This window comes from Carassius gibelio, chromosome B2 (genome assembly GCF_023724105.1).
Source record: "Carassius gibelio isolate Cgi1373 ecotype wild population from Czech Republic chromosome B2, carGib1.2-hapl.c, whole genome shotgun sequence".
Lineage (NCBI taxonomy): Eukaryota > Metazoa > Chordata > Actinopteri > Cypriniformes > Cyprinidae > Carassius > Carassius gibelio.
The window spans coordinates 13,427,604-13,451,353 of NC_068397.1; the positions used below are offsets into that span (position 1 = coordinate 13,427,604).

The 23,750-nt window shown below is 35.7% G+C and overlaps 1 protein-coding gene across 1 annotated transcript in view; it reads right to left on the reverse strand.

The window, feature by feature from the left end:
• Window positions 1-2,320: 2,320 nt before the first annotated feature.
• The window catches only part of LOC127951670 (netrin-G1-like), a 115,681-nt gene continuing 94,251 nt past the window's right edge, over window positions 2,321-23,750 (reverse strand). Inside the window, exons 5-7 of the mRNA XM_052549683.1 lie at window positions 12,132-12,158; window positions 11,862-11,906; window positions 2,321-3,497 (exon numbers count right to left, since the gene is read on the reverse strand). Of these exons, the coding sequence (XP_052405643.1) occupies window positions 3,247-3,497; window positions 11,862-11,906; window positions 12,132-12,158 (323 nt within the window). The 3' untranslated portion in view covers window positions 2,321-3,246. The remainder of the gene's footprint in view (window positions 3,498-11,861; window positions 11,907-12,131; window positions 12,159-23,750) is intronic.

Consider the following 23,750-nt stretch of genomic DNA (forward strand, 5'->3'; position numbering starts at 1 on the left):
CTTGAGGGTAAGTCAAAGAATTGTTTCACCTTTTTAGTATGCGGAGCTTTCAAAATGCTCAATCAGGGACACATTGTGTAAAAAAATAGCTGCTAAAATGTATAACAGTAGTCTCGGTTGAAAAATAAGCTGTTTTCTAAAGAGCATCCAGTTATTATTGGAAGGTATGAGGAATGAGTAATGCCATGTACTCTCATTGACCCTTGATGTCCGTCAGAAATAGAGGTTGTAGTCTGCTGCGGGGAGTTTGCATTCAGTCTCATTACAGACTCATTAACATTCTGACAGCATTTGCATTCTAACCTAATGAGATGCGGTACGGCTTGTTTTTTGGGAGGTGCAATGTTTATACTCATTTATCTGGCCAATCTTAAATTTCCATGTTGGAAGTGCAAAGTGTATCTAATTATTTGCCCGCATTTATTAAGCTGAATGAAATGAGTTGGAAAAAAAAATGGTGAACCTGGACCTATTCATCAATGGAATTTACAGTGGAGTAAATGGACATGGCAATTATTTTTCAAAATAAAATGACATCTTCACTTATACTTGTCTTTTGGGATAAAATGTATTAAGATCAAGGGCGATAGAGGGTTTCATTTGATTGAAATGAAGAGGCGTAATCTCACTAATGTAATCTATCCAGCCTCAGACCCGCTTCCACCGTCTGTCACAGGCACAGAATGACTTCATTTCTATTCGAGTGCCCAGCGTGGACTTGAAAATGATTGCCGTATCATGACTGCGTGTTATGCCTCGCAGTGAGTGACATTCTGCAATCCATATTTCGTGAGCACACTTCTCTTACTCATTCGTTTTGTGATTTACATTTGATTTCAGTCTTTGCTGGAAAACTTTTATTGCCGTGTCCTCAGATCTAGCCCTGTTAGTACTATATTTATGAATAGATTTCAGCTGAAATTTGAGCTTATAGAAATTATGCCTTGACTGTAGAGTACCAGTTACTGAGTTATAGGGTCATTTACATTAACACCTATTCATTTTGCACTTTGGTTATGCAATTGAACCCATGACCATTGGTGTTGCTAAGTAGCATGTTTTACAGTTTGAGCTAAAGGAATGTCATCCATTGATTAATAATTTGGATTTATTAAAAAGATAGTTCACCCAAACATTTACCCGCAAAGAGAGAGAACTTTAAATAGACCTACACATATAAGCTAAATTCAGTTAATATATTACACCATTCAAAAGCTTGTCAATAAGGTTTTAAAATTTTTTTTTGGGATGTCACTTGTGCCCACCAATACTGCATTTATTTAAAAAAAAAAAAAAAATTCAGTGAGAATAGTAATATTTTAAAATATGATTACAATTTAAAATATTTATTTTCTTTTTTAATATTATTCCGGTAATGGCAAAGCTGAATTTCCAGCAGTGGTTACTTAAGTTTTCAGTTTCACGTGATCCTTCAGAAATCACTCTAATATTCTGATTTGGTGCTTAAGAAACATTTCTTAATATTTATCACTGTTGAAAATTATTAAAGTTTATTTTTGTATAGCGCTTTTTTTGTGGCTGAATATTTTTGTGGGAACCATGATACATCTTTTTTTTTCAGGATTCTTTGAAGAATAGAACGTTCAATCAGCGTTTAAATTGAAATCCTTTGTAACATTTTAAATGTCATTACCGTCACTTTTGATCAACTTATTCCATCCTTGCTGAATAACAGTATTAATTAAAAGAAAATATTTCTGATCCTAGACTTTTCAACAGCAGTGTATATTATTATCAGGCTATATACCAAGTACAAACATTGCAATAATATAGTTGTAATGTATCAGTTTGCTAAATTAGCATTTAATAAGCAGGATAATGATGACTGTTAAGATTTCTTAATCTGTGATCACTGTGATGTGGTTTATTCTGTGATTATGACTGGCTGGATAATGACCTTACCTTACAGGAATATCAGTTTTTACAGTATGTTAGCTAATTGCTAATTCTGAACAGAATCTGTCTATAAGGGCCCATCAAGTTTAAATTCTTTTTTTCAGAACACTTGACATAATAAGGCTTAATTTGTATTCCATCTACTGTTTATCAGTTTTCGATTTTGAGTTCAAAGTTTGATACTTTTTACAGTTTATAATTTCTAGCCTTTTCACACCAATCTTGATGATTGTAATGTTTGGGACATTGCTAACCACTTAATTCAATACACCTGCAATTTGTGTGACGGCTAAGGGCTTTGAAAATAAGCCTGAACTTCTGAGAACACATGAACAGAAATCATCTGTTAACTTTGAAGATTCACTTTCACAAAATGGCAATAAAGTTATTTTTTCATCTTTAATTCACAAACATAGTTGGCTTCAAGCAACAAAGAATTTCTCACCAACGCCCTTTGGTGAAACCTTTCATACAGTTCGGTCAGTGAGAATGCAAACATATGTTTTAAGCAAAACGATTAGCAACTGAACAGGAATATTCAACTTCATCGGGGCAATAAAGGACCAACCCAAATTCTACAGGATGTTGCTGCGATGCAAAAAGTCTCGTTTCTGATCAGTGTCTTTCTTCTTGTTCCAATTCTCATTGCCATGAAAACATCCCAGCACAAAATGTCAACAGTTGACTCTTATGTTACTGTATATTTGATCTTACACCAGCTCTGATAATGATAATCTGGATCAGTTGTTGTGTGACATACACCATGGGTCTTTTACATGACTTCACAGAGTTACAAGAAGAAGAGACAGGGTCAGGAAAAGGTAAAGTGTGAGAAGTTTGACAACCAGTCGTGTTGGTGTGTGCGTAAATTCAGGTGGCAGTCTACAAGTACATCTTGATTCATCTTCACATTGATGATTTGTCTCCAAAACAAAAAACAAAAATTGTATTGCAGTGTTTCTGTGCTCTGAGGCTTGAGATAGAATTTTATCTGACGGATGGCTTCAGAGCAGTGTAACAGTGTATTGATTTGATTTCTTCCTAACATTTTCAATAAAGACAAAAACGGTCATTAGTGTCAGCTTTTTATAAGTTGTTCTTTTTTTTTTGTTAATTTCCTCTTGCACTTTCTATTTTGTCAGTTTATCCATCATCTCTGGCAAACTTTAATTGACATAATACTGAGTAGAAAACGTTACGGTTTCCTAAAAAGATGACCCCCCCCCCCCACATCAAAGGAGCATTTCCTTTCAGTCGTCGTGTGTCCTCTAACAGGAAGTCATGATTGGATCCCCCGAGGAGAATGTCTTTGGGGCGAAAGCATTCCCCTCAGAGTGATGTAAGGCCCCGGGCGGCCAGCAGGGAAGGGATGAGAGATAGAAGAGCCAGCGGGAGAGTCTGGGCCGTGGACAGGGGGCGGAGGGACGGCTGGCTGGATTGCAGATCCTCGCAAGAGTCACCCTTGCACTGGGCCTTCTCACAAAGTATGCCGCCGAAACCGGCCGGACATTGGCAGCGCTGGTGGTGGTGACACACACCACCGTTCTGACAGCGCAGGAGCACGTTGTCACACACTCGAGCTGTGGGAAGCAGAGAAAAAGAGAGGTGAACATGCATCGCATCCCTCCCCTCACCAGGAAACACTTTCCAGGAAAAAAAGTGCATCCATCAAGATGATCATCAGGTTGCTGTGTGTGTGATTGTTTATGATGGGTGCTGGCGAGAGGCTCAGTGGTGTCTTTTAAGGACACCACATGGGATGTTAGTCCCACTATAACATTGCAGAAGTGATATGATTAATCATAGAGTGAGAGGTGGGATTTGGGGCAGGAAATATGTCTTTGGGTGACTCATTTTTCAGTGTGTGACCAAAATCGAAAATACCACTGCTGACTTTTGGCAAATATCTGGCATGAAGCTACCAATGAAAGTGCAAATGCTGCCAACACAATCTAATGGCGATTCCTAACTATTTTACATTATGGCAAATTGGTGGATAATTAATCTGAATTTTACTACTTCCTAATTATAATTTTTTCTGTAACTTTATTTTAAGGTCCAATTATCATGAACTACTTTTGACTCAGTTAATTCCTAATCTGCTGCTTATTGAAAGTTAGTAAGGTGGTTGTTAGGTTAAGATATTGGGTTGGAATAGGGGTGTAGAATATGGTCATGCAGAATATGTGTTTATTTAAAGTACTAATAAACAGCCAATATGTTAATAACAGGCATTTTAATAAGCAACTTGTTAAAAGTGAGAATTGGTCCTTATACTAAAGTGTTGCCTCTTTTCTTAACCCTCATCACCTTTCATGTTCGTGAGAATGGGTTGATGCTGCAGTGCTGTTAACTCCAGGTTGATTAGTGCTTTTTAGCATGTGAAGGTTACAGCAAATTCAATCAACACCCATTTTTAAATGAACCCTTCAATGATGCTTTGACACTTCTGATGTTAGAGCCATAATCTAATCATTGCGAAATGAAAAATAAACACCACATAATTAAGATTCAAGGCTTTTCCACCCCTTCAAATTTCAAGTTCAAATTCAAGACAAACAGGAAACGGTGTGCAATGAAATATACGTCATGGTTCCAATCCAGTCCGAATTTTTCTAATCTCCCTCCCCTTGACCTGTAAACAAGCTCTTTAGTGGAAAAAAAGGTGATTGCTATTGCATTGTACTAGCTTCCATTATTGAGGAAAATATTTGCTTTGGCAGGAGAGACAGGACTATTTGCTCAGAAACTGGGTGTAATTACATGCTGCTGTCTTCATTCAGAAGGATTTCATCTTGGTCCTCTGAGAAGCATGGACAGAACAAAACTAAAGAAAACCAGCAATGAGCAATAGTCCTACTAAAACCTAATTTAAACCAGCCAGCTAGTTATTCGCGTGTTTACGATAGTTTCCTAGCAGGCCAAATGGAAGTTCAACTGGTTTAGTTTTTTTAGCTGACCCTCTAAAATCTGTCTAACCAGAGGTGTGTTTCCCATACATAAGATGTTACTTGTTGCTTTACTGACATTAATAACACTGCATTATTGGAGAAATTAACTAGCTCATGGCTGTTTGTCTAAACTGCAGTAAATCTTCATAGTTGTTGTTCAAGCCATGTTGATTCAATAATCAACAACTGCTGTTAATGACATAAAGCAGGCAGTTGAGTAAAAACTGGAAAATTAATTGGTTCAAGATTAAATTCATGTCAGATTATTGTTGTAAATAATCAACATAGCATCTGAGGAATCCTTCGCTATTTGTTCACCACTGTTTTGCTTTATTTCCAGATGTTTTATCCAGTTGCAAGTTCTTTCTCTTGTCAAACTCCTTAGCTTTTCGCGGTATTAAACCACGTATGCACATGCACACTCTTCATTCTCTTTACAAACTAATAAAAGATGTAGAGTTTTGTACATATATAAAATGAAAAATATAGATTGTACTACATGTTAGCTTGCTCATTTTGTACACGAACATGAGTTCAGTTCACCGGTTCTTTTGCGCTCGACGTAATGACAAAATCAAATCACCAAAAGAACCAGTTCGGTTCAAACGCGCTGTGTCTCAGTCTTCTTCATGCTGTATTACACATGCGCAGTATCATCAGCTCCTCAGTTCTCGAATCGGACGCGTCTGACAGAAACGGTTATTGACTCGTGAACGAGTAATTATCTGGATCGGCTCGGTGTTCATCTTCAGTTCTCTCTTCACAGCAGTTCAGTCAGTGTACTGTTTGAGTACATGAATTACTTCGGGATATTGGTTTGTTTTAACTCAGAGGGAGTGAACGGTTTCAAAAAGATCCGGTTACATCGAATGATTCGTTCGCGAACCGGATTTCACTACACAGCAGTGAACTCTCTCACAAAAGACCCGGGAGAGAAGGCAATGCTGAATAAAGTTGTAGTTTTTGCTATTTTTGGACCAAATGTATTTCCGATGCTTCAACAAATTCTAACTGACCCTCTGATGTCACATGGACTACTTTGAAGATGATTTTATTACCTTTCTGGACATGGACAGTATACCGTACACACAGTTTCAATGGAGGGACAGAAAGCTCTCGGACTAAATCTAAAATATCTTAAACTGTGTTCCGAAGAGGAAAGGAGGTCTTACGGGTTTGGAACAATATGAGAGTGAGTCATAAATGACATAATTTTCCTTTTTGGGTGAACTAACCCTTTAAATATAGTTTTTCTGCACTATTACTAAAGTTCTACTATTATCACACAAACAGAAACGCATCATCTCAAAACAGACACTTTTAAACATTTTAAGTGTTGAGGGCAGTTTTAACACTGAAATATCACTTATTTTTTTTATCATATCTCTCCACGAAAAGCCCATCTGGCATGGTTTAACTGATGCTCAGAAAAGCTCAGTGTCCGTTTTGAGCGACAACTATGGAAAGATTTTGCTGGGATTTAAACTTTAAATCCCCAGGCTTGGAGTTTACTTTGTTCACTGTGTATGGGATTATCCAAATGCTGACAGGCCTCCAGAGGACCCTACAGAGTCATTGTCTTTCCATGAGCATCTGTAGCCAAGATTAGATTCGAGCAAAGGGTGCGGTTCAAGTGTACCCAGAAGACCAACCCGCTGCTGCTGCTCCTTTGACTGCATCTTTCTTCAAATATGTATATACGCAACGAGGGAGCATTGAACACACAGACACTCACGTCTGTCCCAGTCTTCATTTTCATCGTCAAAGACGTGCAAGGTCATCCGTCACATGTGGCGTACAGTGACGTAGATTGCATTTGCACTTGTGTCGCGCTTTACTTTCTGACCTAAGAAAAAACAAGAGGTGTGAACCCTGGCCGAGGTTTGTCTCTCCCTGGGAGACATATGTGCTGTATGGCACCTTTGATGATTATGGTGACTTTTTCACACGCTAACAGAACAGGCAGCTCCTGAGTTGAGCAATAGTGACGCATATATGTAACAGATCTATTCGTTCCCCGACAGGTCAGAAAAGAGGTTTCAGTGCTCCTTTTTAAAATGAACAATCTCAGAGTGGTGTACTATTTTGAATGAGACTAAAGATCTTCATCAGTTTATTGATAATGCTTTAGATTAGAACAATGGCGAGTCATAAATAGGTAACTGCAGGAAGTAATTCAGTATAGTAACACTTCAGCTACAACTGTCCAATTAACTAGTATGGAAACAGGATTAACTAATTATAGTGAGGACTGAGATAGTTAATTAGATAATCAGTAATGTCTAAATGAGATTAACGTGAACACAATACTAACAAGTCTTAGATGGGAACAATTTTCTGTTTTAGCGTGAACATGGTCATAGAACACACCATTAATTACTCCAGTGTAATATAGTTACTCTGCAGGAACTGCTAAAGATGTGGAGCATTATTTTTTTAAAAAATGTACAGTATATGGTCCAGTTCACTAAAAGTCACTGCGGAGTAACTAGGTAACCCTTGGTTAATTAGTGGGGCAGTCTATGACCATGTTCAAAGTTTTGGTTACATATTAGATATGCTAATGTTGTGGTTAATAATTAAATGAGCAATATCACACAAGTGCTGTAGGTAATCAGAGCGTGCTGATATAAAGCCATATCAAATGACTATGAGTGTGATATTGTATGCAACAGTTTTATGGCATGCCAAATACATAGGAAACAACAAAGGTGTGTCTTTAAAATATGGAGCCAGAAGAGTCTCAATAAAGATAAATGCACACACTACATTCACATATGCACACACAGGATTCATAGATGCACACACATGATTCATAAATACACACACAAGATGCACAAATGCGCACAAAATTCACAAATGCACACACAAAATTTAAAAAGCACAGAAGATTCACAAATGCATACAAAATTCAGAAATGCACACAAAAATCAGAAATACACACACAATTCAGAAATGCAAACAACATTTACAAATGCACTCAAGATTCACAAATGCACAGGACAAGATTCACAAATGCACAGGACAAGATTCAGAAATGTATTTCTGATGCACACACACATATATCTTGATTCACAAACTGCTTGCGGTCTGTGAACTTCACTGCATTTGTGTGTGAATTTTGAGACTCCCCTGACTTGGCTCGACACACAAATGCTTTTTTTTAAACAGGGAATGATCAGCAACCAATCAGATATCTCCCTTCTTTTAGCCAATCACAAGAATGCACCCCATGTGGGGGGATTGTTTACTTATAAGCCAATCACATGAACGTGTTCACACAGCAATTGTATTAAATTGTATGAAAATACAGATGTTTAGATTACAATTCAGGTTTATTTTTTATTATTTTTTACTAAATATAAATTTAAAAATGTCTCAATACATATAGCCCAGTGACTGCAGAAAAAAAGTTAACCATGGATTCATAAATTTGCAATAGGCAATTATTTCATTTTATTGAAATATTTTAATGAAAGTAAAAAAAAAAAAAAATGTTTAAACCTTTTTGAATATTTAAATATATCTAAATATTATTTTGGATGCAATATAGAAGTCACTTTAATTATAATATTCAGTCCCTACATGAAGAGAGAGTCAGTGGTCCGCTGCAAGAGGAAAGTGGCTCTCTGGCTGCGAAAAGTGGGTCTTCGGCTGTCGTTCGCTTAGGAAAGTGAGTTGATCGCTGCGTGAGGAAAGTGAATCGTTCGCTCAACTTCGCTGCTTGAGGAAAGTGAATCGTTCGCTGAGGAAAGTGAGTCGCTCGCTGGGTGAGGAAAGTGAGTCGTTCGCTGCGTGACTCGTGAGGAAAGTGAGTCGCTCGCTGGGTGAGGAAAGTGAGTCGTTAGCTGCGTGACTCGTGAGGAAAGTGAGTCGTTCGCTGCGAAAAGTGGGTCGCTGGCTGCGTAAAGTGAGTCGCCGGCTGTGTGAGGTAAGTGAGTCGTTCGCTGAGGAAAGTGAGTCGTTCGCTGCGTGAGGAAAGTGAGTCTTTCGCTGATTGGCTTATAAGTAAACAATCCCCCACGTGGGGTGCATTCTTGTGATTGGCTAAAACAAGGGAGATATCTGATTGGTTGCAGATCATTCCCTGTTTAAAAAAAGGCATTTGTGTGTCGAGCCAAGTCAAGGGAGTCTCAAAATTCACACACAAATGCAGTGAAGTTCACAGCAGTTTGTAAATCAAGATATATGTGTGTGTGCATCAGAAATACATTTCTGAATCTTGTCCTGTGCATTTGTGAATCTTGAGTGCATTTGTAAATGTTGTTTGCATTTCTAAATTGTGTGTGTATTTCTGAATTTTGTGTGCATTTCTGAATTTTGTATGCATTTGTGTATCCTGTGTGTGTATTTATGAATTATGTGTGTGCATGTATGAATCCTATGTGTGCATATGTGACTGTAGTGTGTGCATTTATCTTTATTGAGACTCTTCTGGCTCCATATTAAAAACCCATTAAATTAACCCAAAATTAATATCTCATGTTTAACTACTATAGACAAATCAGAGACAGCTGGAAATTCTAGAAGAACTGGCTGAGGTAAGGCTGCTCTCGGTGGGTTTATGAGCACTGAACGCCCGCTGATGCCCTGGAGCTCACATGGAACTCCAAAAACATTACAATTTTCAAGTAGATATTATCTTTATTAACAAACCACATATTTGATGTCTATACAAGTAAATTCATGTCTAAAAACTACACTGTTGAAACTACATTCTGTGACTGTATCATAAAATTATAATGGATTTGAGCATCTACCATGACACTCGCTGTGAGAAATACTGCAAGCAGGGTTATACAAGATACAAATGGTGAAATGATTCGGAGTTCTGATATCACTAGAATATTGCACTCTTGTTGTATAACTGTTGTATAATTGGTAATCTAAAAAATAATATCATAGATATTTACTAGTTTGTAAATGAGTTTAATTCAGTAATTACTGATTACATAATATAGAATCATCCCTGCCCTTAAATTTGCAATTACTTTACAGTTTCCATTTTAGTTAATACTTTTAAGAAGCTTTAGTGTTACTGTAGTATAACTTATTAGTCCTGCATTGTATTGCCTATAAGGCTACATTAGATAAGTGGTGCTCAACCTGTTTTGTATAAAATTGTTAATAATTTGGACATTAAGTCATCAATGCAATACCAAAATTGTTCATTGTACACAAGAAAAAAAGATTAAAAAAAAAATAAAAAATTATAGTTAGGCTTTTTTAAAATGTAATCTTTAACTAATTTCAGCATAACTATCCACTTCCCACAATTTACATTATTATTGATTGTAGTTTTTATTTAGTTTTTAATTCATTTAGACAAAATAGTATGTACTGTATAAATCTATTTATCTAGCTGTCTGAACAAGGCAAATTCACACGTTCAGTTGAATTTCATTTAGCATTGTTCTTTCTCCCCTCAGAACAGAACAGACCTGTAAGACACTTTCAGGCTGTTACCCACCATTTGAAAACCACTATTTTAGAATAAAATATAGATTCAGAAAATTGTGCTTTCTGCTTATCATCTACAAGCTATTTTACTGTAAGTTCCCATACATCATACACCGTATTATCAGCATTAACTTCTCTCCAACTCGTTAACAAATTTCAGTGTACAGTGCACATATTTTCCAGCACTCTTTTCTACCCTGTGTATCTCTCTCTTTTTTTTATGATCGGAGTGATGGTTTCTCCATTGTATTTATAGGCTTGAGATATTATTCTCAATGAAGTCTTTGAAATCTGTGTACATAAACCTATGGAAGCATATGTATAGCAATATTCAATTTGGAATGTAATATGGAGACTGAATGAAAATGCAATCATAAGTGTCTTGACTGCGAGTATAAATGCAATTAAGAAAAATAACATTTGAATTATAATTTTGCCACAGTTTTTGCTTTAACATGTTACACAAATCTAATAATTTCTGTAATACATTTTCATTTCAGTTTCGCAATGAAACTGAATAAACTTATAAAACTTATAAAGCGTTAAAAGTAGTATTCATTTTACATATTAAAACTAGTGTATGAAATGACAAGTGAAAATTATGTAATTTAATTTAAATTTTGCACCAAATGTAAATGTAAATACAGAGATGCATTGCCATTTTACATATTGCATTGTCATTTGTCATATTATATTCCAAATTGAATATTGCTAACCATATGCTTCCATATAAACCTACCACCATCTCATGTATTTTCACTCACATTTACTCTCTTATTCCATGAAGAGGCCAGGCAGAAGAAAACAGATACTTGAAACTAATTACATTTGAGAGGTTATTATAAGAGCCTGATATCTGAGAGGTCATCATTAAACACTACTGTCCACTGGCTGCTCACTAAATGAAGGTTTGTATCTGTATGGTGTTGAACAACCAGACAGATTCTCACAATCTCACAATGCTCTGTTTTGTTCTGCTTCTCGTCCTGACAGAAAAGACACTGCTCTCTGTCACTCACAATCAGCAGGAGAGCTGAAAATGAGAAGCCTTCAGTTTTTTTTTCCAATCCTCTTTTCTTAAAAACCCCATGAAATCCAAATTTCTTTTAGTTCACTGTTAAGCTTTGGGACCATCTACATACACGCCAGTGACAAAATACATTTTAGCAGCCTCTGACTAGCATTAGAAACTTTCAAATCACTGTTTATAGCCACGATGGGTTTTTGAATATGACAATGTTAACCTTTTTTTTGTTCATGTTATTTTCTAATTCTAAACATATAGTTGTCATCAACACCCTAACAACAAACTAACCGCAGACAATGAGTCACTCAAAGCTGTTTCTCAGAGATTTTAAGTCTTTTGAGATTTATGGCTGGACTGAAATCGTAGAGGAGATCAAAGTAGAAACAAACAATGGCCCTTTGTTAGTATGAGTGTTTGGGTCCTCAAGCTAGGAAAAAAAAAATAATACAAAATTCTGTGGTTGGATGTTTTATAGGCATTAATGAGATGATTTTTGAAAGTCTTACCTTGATTTCGGTTTGCAGCTCCAAGAGAAGAAGCATTCGGTCGAACTTGATGAAATGAAAAATATGAATATTAATTAAAATATTTATTGGCTTTTGTTCAATATTATCAATTCATCTAGTGTTAATCTACTGGGTTTCAGTCGCTTTTATCAACAGACCTTGATTTAGTATGTTTGAATATTTGAAAGAATTCTGTTTTACATATTAAAGTATTCTTACCCATATAAACACAATACAAATGATGTTCATTATGCCATGTGAAAAACTCACCAGAGGTGCCAAGATTATTCAGGATACCTGGGGGGGGGGGGGAAAGAGAAAGAACTAGCATGAATTAAACTACATTTACAGAAGCTTTTTAAAAAGTCAGATAAATATGTGATAACCTTGCTTTGCAGCTTCATGATTTCAGTGAGGAAATCAGACATGGAAAAAAAAAACATAATCAAACCGGCTCATATGATTCTGGCCACTCTCTGATTGTAATGAGCAGTTTTGTGTGCCACAGAATCATCACTGGGAATTACAAAACTGGGTGGTTTCAAAAAGCACACTTGCATTGGCAGGGATCAGCAATGAGTGTTTTTTTTTTTTTTTTAGCTTTTAGGCCAGTTTTTTATAGTATGTATGTATGTATGTATGTATGAATTGATACAAAAAAGTTATATTTTTCCAGGCCCTGATTTTTTATTATTATTATTTTTTATTTATTTAACAGGGCTGAAACTCAAGAACAGTAGAAAATGATGGTATACATGGCAAAACATTACATTTAGACTAAATGTAAACTATATGTTATGAAACAACATAAATGGCAGTATGTGGGATATTGTAAACCATAATGAAGGAGTTTCCAGGTGTGGTAGATACGTGTTCTTCTACTACCCACACCAACATTTAGAATAAAAACAAATGTTAATTTTGTGATTAAATGCATGTGTACAGTTTGCATTTGTCTTCAAAATTAATTGTGTAGCACATTCGTTTAACTCCGGGAGTACATGCGGCCTGTCAGAGTGTTTTATGTTATTTATTATTCATTAATTAGCGGTGCTGTTAGTTAGCACACAATTTAATAAATGATTTAACTTTTCTATCCATCAGATTCTATTTTTATACTATTATTTTCAATCATCAGCTATTATGACAGGCCTGACATTTCAAACCATTGCATACGTGCTGCTCTCCATCAGTCTATAGGACACTGTTTAAAGATTAACAGAACTGAAAATCTCAGCATGCAATTCTTTTAGAACCACAGACCACTGAGGTGCTTTACACTTTGTGATCTTTTGTAATATAGTTTCCAGTTTTTTTAGTACAATGCTTAACCAACAATAGCAACAGCGACTCACAGATATTGTATCGCCACATTATGTTTAGCCCCAAAAGAGTTCAGACTCAGATGTGGTTGAAATCTCACGTTCAGCTCTCACGGCACATCATAGGCCTCATTACAGCTTTAGCGACTCAAAGCTAATTGGGAATTCTGCTCACCTGAGCTATGAATGACAAGTCTGGAAAACAAGCAAAAGTGTACAGCTGGTAGATGAGCTCTGTGTGCATTGATTAAACCAAAACACATCTTATTCATCACAAAAGTACCAAACACACATAATTCTTCGCTTCTCAAGCACCTGTTCTTCCCACATGGGACAAAACAAGAGCGCAGGATTGAAAATCCTCCTCTTCAAACATAAGATCGGGATCTTGAGGTTCTGCCTGGTTAAGGCTGCCACACACTCATTATAAGTATTTCATACATTTTTGCTGTTTATATGGAGAATGCATCGGTATGCAATGCTAATGTGACATTTATGCATGAACGAATACGATTCCACAAAACTATATAGTGTAGTACACAGAGCATAAATTCATAGGCATGAATTTCATGTAATGAAATCAGCTTCCTTTTAGTTAATGAGCTGGAATTTTAATTGAATTTGTCACGTCCCGCTGGATGTTGAATTGGAATTTGAACTAGAATGACAGGAAGACATCATGTAGGTCAGTTTATAGTAAGAATATATATTGTAGAATTTTTATTATATATCTACATTTTTTGTAAAATAACCCATAAACGCGATTATAGACATAATATATCTTTATGTTATTTTCATTTACAATAATAACATTAATTGTAATTGTTGTTAATGTTAATGAAAATCTTAACACAAGGACTCTTGGATTAAGATTATAAAAGTTTAATTTTAAAGCACAGTCACCACAAAATTTTACGTCTTTAGCACCTCTTCTTACTTTGAGATAGTTCCTTAGGTTAAACACAGATTGGAAATCACAAGATATAGTTTAGTAGTTATGATATATATTTTCTAAATGACAGGAAACACTGGAATCTAAATAAAAACAGTTGCCTTGGAGAAAAGAATAAGCATATTCAGTACATACAGTACAATGAAACAGTTATCAAATAAGCATGTGTCCTACTCTGTGTCCTAACTCCTGAAACATTGGTGTCTCATATTTTAGAGAAGTCAATGCAATTTGGGAATCAAATCAAATAAATCTGTGTGTGAAAATATTCAGATTTAATCCCCTTTGTAATCACTAACATTTTCATAAGTAACTAATTTAATTACACATTTATTAATGCTACATTTATTTTGTAATTAAATTATGTATTTCCATTACATTTAACCAGTTACTTCCCATCACACACTGAGAAATTTATATGAATATATATAGTCCCCTTCATAAATTTTTAAACTAAGGAAATAAATTGGACACGTTCTCAATCCTCAACCACGATGATTAGCATTTAGCTTTTTCAGCATCGTTTTATACATGTTGATAGAGAAATCTCCTCTACTGTGTCTGGCAGTATGGTGCTGGTGTAAAGGCACAGCAGGACACTTTAGCTCTCACACAAAATGTTCCCTCTTGACTCTCTAAGCCCATCCCACCAGACAAAGACATGGATTTCATTTCCTGCTGAATTATGAGACGCGAGGTCACATGCAGCCATATATCTGCATGAGCAGGGTCCTGCATACCATGAATCTTAACATAGAGATAAATTGCCCTTGTAATCATGGCAGAAGAATTGATGATAGATGAAAGCTATTACAGCTTGATTAAATTCTGCACTTTCAGCAAATGTATCTTTATGTGAGAGCCATATGTTTCATAACTTCACATGTAATACGAGCAACGTAGGAGAAGTGGCATGTCGCTTCGATCATGCTCATTTGCGAGAAGTAAACGATGCAACAGTCGAGGACTATTGGTTTCACCAAAGCTGCAGGGGCAATAACGTTGTTTTGATTTCATATGCAAGCCTGTTGCATTGTGGATTTCTTGCCAAAACAGGTGCTAATATTGCTTTTGATATAGGTGTTCCTTGGTTTCCTCTGTTGGGCACAGATGTGTCCTGGTATTGGATTTTTAATAACTGCCTGTCAGTCTGAGCTTTGTCCCTGCATTATGAGGGCTTCATAACGGGGGAAAGGCTAGAGCAATATTAAAGGCTTTCAAAAGCATGTATACTCATACACAACCACCTACACTCTCACACAAAAGCACTTCAGGTACAGAAACAAATCTAATATTGCCATAAAAGATCACGCATGCATCACTGCAGTGTTGAGAATGCAAAAAAAATAAAAAAATAAAATACATTCAAAAACCGAAATGTTGCTTTCACATTCCTCCTTGCGATGCAGAATATGGTAAAACATCTTTTGTTGAGACTGCATAAGTATATGGCTTGTGCTTGATGGCAGTGACTAGGTTTTGAGTGGACCTGCACTGAGGGGCCAGAGAGTTTTCCTCGCACCATCTGGACAGTGCCGAGCCTCTCGCTGTCCCTGAGCTACAGTTACAGACTTCATTAGATTTATTAGGGCAATGAGCCCCCTGCTTTGGGTTGAGGACTTGACAGATGTGCCTCTACTCAATGCCAAGATGAAGAAGCTAAAGAAGAGGACGACTTCTGTCTCTCACAGGTTGGGAGAAGCACAAGCAAGCTAATAAGAGAAGCACAAGCAAGCTAATAAGAGTTTCTTTCAGGGGTGTCTGAGGAGGCAGGAGTGGCAGTGCAGGTGAGGATATAATTGATAGACATGTAGAAAAATATATTATATTACATCATATAAATTGTTTTAAGTGCACTTACAGTATTACTACTACTAAAAGAGTATATTGTGAAATATTATTGCAATTTAAAGTTACTATACTATTGAAATAAAATAAATAAATATAGCTGCAAGCAGCGATGGCGGGCTCAAGCCGTCAGTGCAACACCACCCCGGTGGCATCGGGAAAACTGTGCCCAGCGGGCATGAGCATTTACAGTAACCCTCTGGCAATCAAATTTTAAGGGATATGGCAGTATTTTAATATATATAAAAAATGTATAAGTTGTGCATCGTAGCTGACACCTAAATGAACACATTACAATTGGTTTATGACTGCAAGTCTTTCTCCTCAAATGCTATTGAGCTTCAAATTTGCTTTTGAGCCCATGTGAAAAAGTAGCATAATTTACATATGACTTACAGTTTGTTTTAATAAATATCAAACATTCAATATAATGGTGCATTATAGCTGTCACCTAGATGAACAATTACAGTTGTTTTTATGACTGTAAGTCATTCTCTTCAAATGCTACTGACGTTAGAAAAGTGTATAACAATATCACATGTAACTTTAGAGACGGTCCCTAAATTTGAGACTCTCGAATGTCCAATGTCAAGCCAACTTTATGCCTGTTTTTGTTTTGTTTTTTACTTTATTTTTCTTTTCTCTGTGCCGGATTGCTGATGTCTTTTACCCGGGCATAGATGTCCATCCATCAATTACGAACATTCATCCGCAAATGTCCGAGCGGTCGCGAGCGCGGATGGGAGAATGGCGCATGTTTTATTTTTTTTGCGCTACTGGGATGGTGCCCCCTCTGGGAGTTGGTGCCCTACGAAGACTGCGTATTCTGCATATAGGGAGCGGCGGTACTATCTGGAAGATATATTCCTCAAACCGTCGTACAAGAGGAGGTGATGCTAGTACTTCAAGAATCTCTCAAAACCTATCTGTTCATAAAGCCTATATATAAAGTCTTAATATAGTATTCCACAATATGTTGTGCTATTCTAATATTATTGTGGTTTTTTATTGACATTGTTATTTGCTGTTATTTTTTGTTTTAATTTTGTTACTGTTGTTACTTGTTGTACTGTGACCTTGAGTGGTTTGAAAGGCGCCTTAAATAAAATGCATTATTATTATTATTATTATTATTATTAGCTGTACACTTGATAAAAAAAAAATATATATAAACTTATGCAATTGTATATGGGTGGGTGACGTGACATGGCAGTTTTGCTGTCTTCAGTGTCAAACATGTATGAATGCAAAATATATTTGCCAAAAACCTTCTCAATATTGTGCAGAACATTATGCTTTATGTGAACATATTCAACATTAAAACGGTTCATAACTAATTTTTTCAGAATTTTCAACCAAACATAACAAAACTCATATGCTGTGACTGTCCGGCACTTGTTTCTCAAAGTGAGAACTTGAATAAAACAAAACAAAAATAAATGCAAAAATTCTCAAAAAAATACAGACAAATAATACAGATGTCTATTTGTGAGCCTACTGTTTTCAAAGTCCAAGCATAATGTTTTGAGTCAGTTCTTATCAAAAAGATTTTGTCACACAAATCAAATTCATATGGTGTGACACTATTTTGGGATATTTGAACGGACAACTGTTTTGACACCCTTGGGAAGGAGAGGACCTTCTTCAGCAATGTTGTACAGAACTAGCAGTGTATTTCTACTGTTCAACCTGAGGTGAGTCATCATTTTTATTTTTACAATAAATCAGATCTTGTTGGCACTCTGACAAAAGTCCCACTTCCAGATGTCTTTTGGTGTGACACATTTTTTTATAAAAATGCAAAAGAAATGTTATTATTTTGTCATAATTATATGTAAATCTATGCTGCTTTGTTATAGCTAGCATGTTGTTAGTATGCTAATGTGTAGCTACAAGACTCAAGGTTGTGCTAAGTGCAGAAAACATCATATGGTGTGACATGTCTGCCTGTTACGCCATATGATTTGATTGTCACACCATATGATATGAATTGTAATTCCCTGCATATATAACAATAAATAACAAAGTCCAATGTATGTTTTGTCTTTTTAAACATTTATTTGGGTCAATCATCACATAAAAGTTTAGTTTAGTTTAATTCGGTGATACAGATTTCTAGTTCATCAGACAGACACCGCAGATCCCTTCCCAGAAACCTTAGAATGCTGTTTAAGCCTAAACAATGTTGTCTTCATCTCAAACCATACATTTCCTTTTTTTTTGTCAACTTGAGGCAGATAATGATGACAAGTGCAGACAGGACAAAGAGATACAGGGAGATGTTTGCTACGTGGCCTAATGGTTAGAGGGTTGGACTCCCAATCGAAGGGTTGTGGGTTCTAGTCTCGGGCCGGACGGAATTGTGGGTGGAGGGAGTGCATGAACAGTTCTCTCTCCACCTTCAATACCATGACTTAGGTGCCCTTTTAGCAAGGCATCAAACCCCCAACTGCTCCCCGGGCGCCGCAGCATAAATGATGAACACTGCTCCGGGTGTGTGTTCACAGTGTGTGTGTGTGTTCACTGCTCTGTGTGTGTGCATTTCGGATGGGTTAAATGCAGAGCACAAATTCTGAGTATGGGTCACCATACTTGGCTGAATGTCACTTCACTTTCACTTTCACTACTCTCTCCAAATTTGACTGGCTTATGTACAATGGAGTCTAGATGAACTGATTTATTTGTGGATCCACTCAGCTACGTTGTATGTTCACGGTTCATATGATATTAAAAAATTGGTTGTTTTACTTATTTTAATACATATTGCAGACCAGTTTTGAATTTAAATGAAATTTGATACACAAACATATGTTCATATGGTTCATACAATATTAAAACAATGTTTGTTTTATTGTTAAATATCAAATAAATCAATAAAATTTGAATATTGCCTTGCAGCATTTAAGAGTGGTTAAATATTTCCTGCCATATGAGTGATCAGTACTCACCAATAAGTAGGATAATACATGGTTTGCATCGACACATGGCGACATTATCATATGGTGTGACACTATATCATTTGGTGTGACATTCCAAATTGTGAAAATAACATACCTTTATTAATGATAAAACCTGAAAATGTTCATGGAATACATAGAAAATAGTATCAGCAAGAGTCACAAATATTTTTATAATTTTCTAGCAAGGTTTGTCACAATAAATAGAAAAATTTTTGAAAGACCGACGGCATAGGTCTCACATTGAGCAATGTTTTAAAAAATAATACACAAATTTAATTAATTTTCACAAAACTATAATGGATCACAGTTTAGTTATGATAAATGACTTTGATAAAGTGAGTAACTTAAGAAAGATATAATCCATTTTCAGCTTATATACAATTATTTTCATGTCACACCATATGACGATTGTAAGCACTAATACAACAAATTGTCACATAAATTCTGATTCCAATTGAAAATTTTGAAACAACATATGTTTCTATAAAGATGAGAGTTAGTAGAACAAAAGTCAACCATTTTTATGCCTGTTATTTGAAATTTTGAAAAAACACTTTTTTATGGTACATATGTCACTGACCCATATATATATATATATATATATATATATATATATATATATATATATATATATATATATATATATATATATAGTGTACAGTTTTCTTTTATTGCATCTTGAAATAAATGTTTCTGAGCTCTGTGTTTGTTTATTTTTTTTTTTTTTATTGTTTTTTTTTTTTTTTAGGAAGATTACAGCCTTTAATCTCCTCAAAATAAATGTGCATATAAACCATGAACAATTTAATTATAGCTGTATTTATAAAATGCTTACTAATGACTATTAATTTTGGGAGTAGGCTAGCAACAGTTGATGTTGAGGCCTAAGATATTTCTTAAGCTGTAATGATGAAAAAACAACAACAACACCAAATTGCTTTTTTTTCTGCTGGTGATTAAAGAAATGATTAAGTCTCCCTCCCTCTCTCTCTCTCTCTCTCTCTCTGACACCAAGCCCATCCCCTCTCCCACACATTCATACAAACTCAGCACACACACTTAACACACACACACTTAACACACAAACACACACACACACACACACACACACACACACACACACACACACACACACACACACACACACACACACACACACATTACCCAGAGGGACAGAGTGACATCAGATGTATGGTAGTTTTTTAATTTTCTATCATCCATATAGTGTTGTATAGTCATGAAACTATGCATATTTCCTCAGCATACATTTTGTTGAAGTGTTTAGAAGCTGCACTTAAAAAAATAAAAGACATTTACTGGTTCCTTTTTTACTGTTATTTCAAAAAATCACCATGACAAAAACATTCAAGCTATCCAAAATTAATTTGCACCTGTTCTGTAAGATAAATTCTTTAAACAGTGGTAAAAGAGGATGTGGTGCTGATCCTTCAAGAGTCACTCCAAACTTATCTGTCCATAAAGCCTATAAAGAATTATTCTTAATACACAGTATTTCACAATACTTCAGCATATTATTCTAATTAAGTGAGGGTTATTTTATCAGTAAAATACATATAATTTTTCTTTGAAAGATTTCTATAAATGATTTAAATCATACTTGTTTCTACAATAATTATTTAAAAGTAATCATATAGCGCCATCTGGTGGCCATTATTGGTACTAAGAATTGCAAGCTTGATTTATATGTTATGATAGTTTTAATTTTAAGCTGGCTCTTGAAAATGATAAAGCTATGAAACTTACTGTGCTTCTTTCAAATGATGACTTCTACGTATATAAAAAATTATGAAGAGTTGGATTGAAGAATGCTAAAGATATAGTAAAATAACTATTGTATTTTTTTATGTTACTTTAATAAATCGGTATGGCCACACCATTTAAGGTATCCTAAACCCATTCGCAATTTAACATCTTCAGTATATTGGCATCATGTTGAAAAAGTTTGGTGTGAACTACTTGTGTCTTCTTGGAGGAGTATGATTCATTTACAGGCTGATTTGATCATAAATCCACAATAAAATTTCTGAGTTCTGTATCAATCTGTGTTGTTGTTTGTTTATTTTCATTTTTTTATTTTTCATAGGAAGATAACTGACCCTTTACTCTCCTTTTAAATAAATGTGCTTATAAACCAAGATCAAGCTATTTATAGCTGTATTTATAAGCTGCTTATTAATGACTATTTAAGTTGGGACAAGACTTTATAAAGCATGAACTGACTATTTACTAATGAGTGCAGTTATTATAAAGTGTTACCAATGCATTTACTAATGTTAACAAATTAGACATTATTTTACAGTGTTATAAAATCCTTTTATGACTTATAAGCATTTGTGAAAGTTCTGCTTGCATTACAGCTTAGTCTTCATCTGTGAGCTGAACAGTTTTACTGTTACATCCATGAGATTATGTAAATTAAGATAAATGTCATGTCACAGGATGGAATAGGTCAGTATCAAATGAGATTGGAATTATTATTTGCAGCACAAATAAGTATTTTTAGAATTTTGTTTTTAATTCCTGAAACTGTCAGAAAAGGATAAGGCCTAAGAGATTTCTTAAGCTGTAATGAAAACAGCAATGTTAGCAACAGCAACAAAAAAATAACAATTTAAAATACATTTTTTTTCTGGTGATTAAAGAGATGATTAAGTCTCTCTCTCTCTCTCTCTCTCTCTCTCTCTCTCTCATTGTGTCTGCCACTCAGCTCATGCCCATCCCCCACTCACACACACACTCACACACACACATGCACTCAGTCAGCACACATACATTGCTCAAACAGAGGGACAGAGTGAGTTGAGATGTCTGACAGTTTTTTTTTAATTTTCTTTTAATCATACAGTGTTGTAAGGTCATGAAACTATGCATATGTCCTCAGAATGATTTGATCTCTGTATGATTTTTTTTTAAAGTGTTTGGAAGCTGCGATTTAAAAATACAAGACAATTAATGATTCCCTTTTTACTGTCATTTCAAAAAATCACCACGACAAAACGGTTCAAGCTAACCAAAATCCATTCGCAATTTAAGTTCCTCAATGTTTTTTCAACATGTAGACAAAGTTTGGTGAGTATAGTGAACATTTCCTCTGAGGAGAATGCATTAAATCAGAGCTCAATTTAAATATTCAAATAAAAATAGCCGACTTCCTGTTGGTCGTAGCTGATGACTGTGAATTAGAAAGTTGTCCGTCTTGATAAGAACAATTTATGTACCAAGTTTGGTGTCTGTAGCTAAAACTAAACCCCCCACTTTTGACAAAAGGTGGCGCTATAGCATGCCTCCTTCACGCCCTTTTAAAAGCTTTTCCCATTGTCTAGCTATCACTAATACTGATATGTGTTTTTAGTTTCATGTAAATCTGAGGTTGGTGTCTGCCTCAAACTCATCATAACAGAACATTCAAGTTTGACACGTTGCCATGGCAACGCCATATCAGATATCAATATCCCCACAACAGATTTACATCGGCCGTGTTTTGTCATTATTCTGATGAAGTTTTAAGTAAATCGAGTAAAAATAAGATGCTGAATTCAAAACATTTTGAAAATGACTCACTTCCTGCTGCCAGTTGGTGGCGCTATAACGTTGACTCTTAATAGTCACATATATACGATCGGTATCATACAACGAACAAACCAATGAAGTTTGATCAAATTCAGGAAATGTATGTGGATGTTATTAGACATTTCCTGTTTCTCATTTCTCGCCATAATTTCCACGCTTCGCTACGGGCAAACCGTTCAAGATATCAAAAATCCCCTCGCAATTTTTCGTCCCCAATGTCTTGAGATCATGTTCACCGAGTTTCGTGGCGAACGGGTTGAAAACCTCAGAGGAGTATTTCAAATTCCAGAGCATGCTTTTTTTAAACAGCTCTGAATAGCTGACTTCCTGTTGGGCGGAGCCTATGACATAAAGTGTGAAAGTTGTTCGGCTCAATGAGATCTATAAGTGTACCGAGTTTCATATAAATACATGCAAGTCTGTGTGAGCTATGGTTCAAGATTTCTGAAGGTGTTCCAGGGGGCGCTGTAGAGTCCCTGTGCCACGCCCGGGTCCCAGCCTCTGCGGCGTCCTGATGGCCGCAGATTCCAATGTGTGTGCCAATTTTCAAGAGTTTTTGAGCATGTTAAGGCCCCTAAAAACACCCGGAAGGTTAAATAAAAAATAAAAAAAATAATAAGAATTAAAGCTGCAAGCAGCGATGAACGGGCCCTCGCACCCGGGCTCACCGCAATCGTATGGCTTTAGTAAAAAGGTGAAGGTGAGAAATATGCATTTCAAATCGTTAATATAAGTGGAATATCTCAAAGTCACCTATAAGTGCCAATTTTCTTGTTGCCAATAGGTGGCGCTATCATTATAATGGAATATTGGCCTTCAGATGTGTTCAGGCTAGGAGTCTTATCGAACATGTGAAGTTTGGGGAATATCGAAAATTTCAAGCCTGAGTTACAACAAGTTCTCTTGCTTTGGCGAGACATCAAATTTTGTCATGGCGCCATGGACACACCCTTTAACAAAATCTAAAGATATCCACAATTGAACATTGCAAAGACCTTTAGATTAGACTGACCAAAATAAAATGTTGATGTCATAAAATTTCTTGGAGTAGTTCTTTGCAGTGTAAAGCATGACACTTCCTGTTGCCAGCAGGTGGTGCTATGACAATGACTGAATATGGGCATGTAGATCTGTTAAGGGCAGAAGTCTTATCTAACATGTGAAGTTTGAGGCAGATTGGACATTGTATGTCTGCGTTACAGCAACTTCCTTTTTC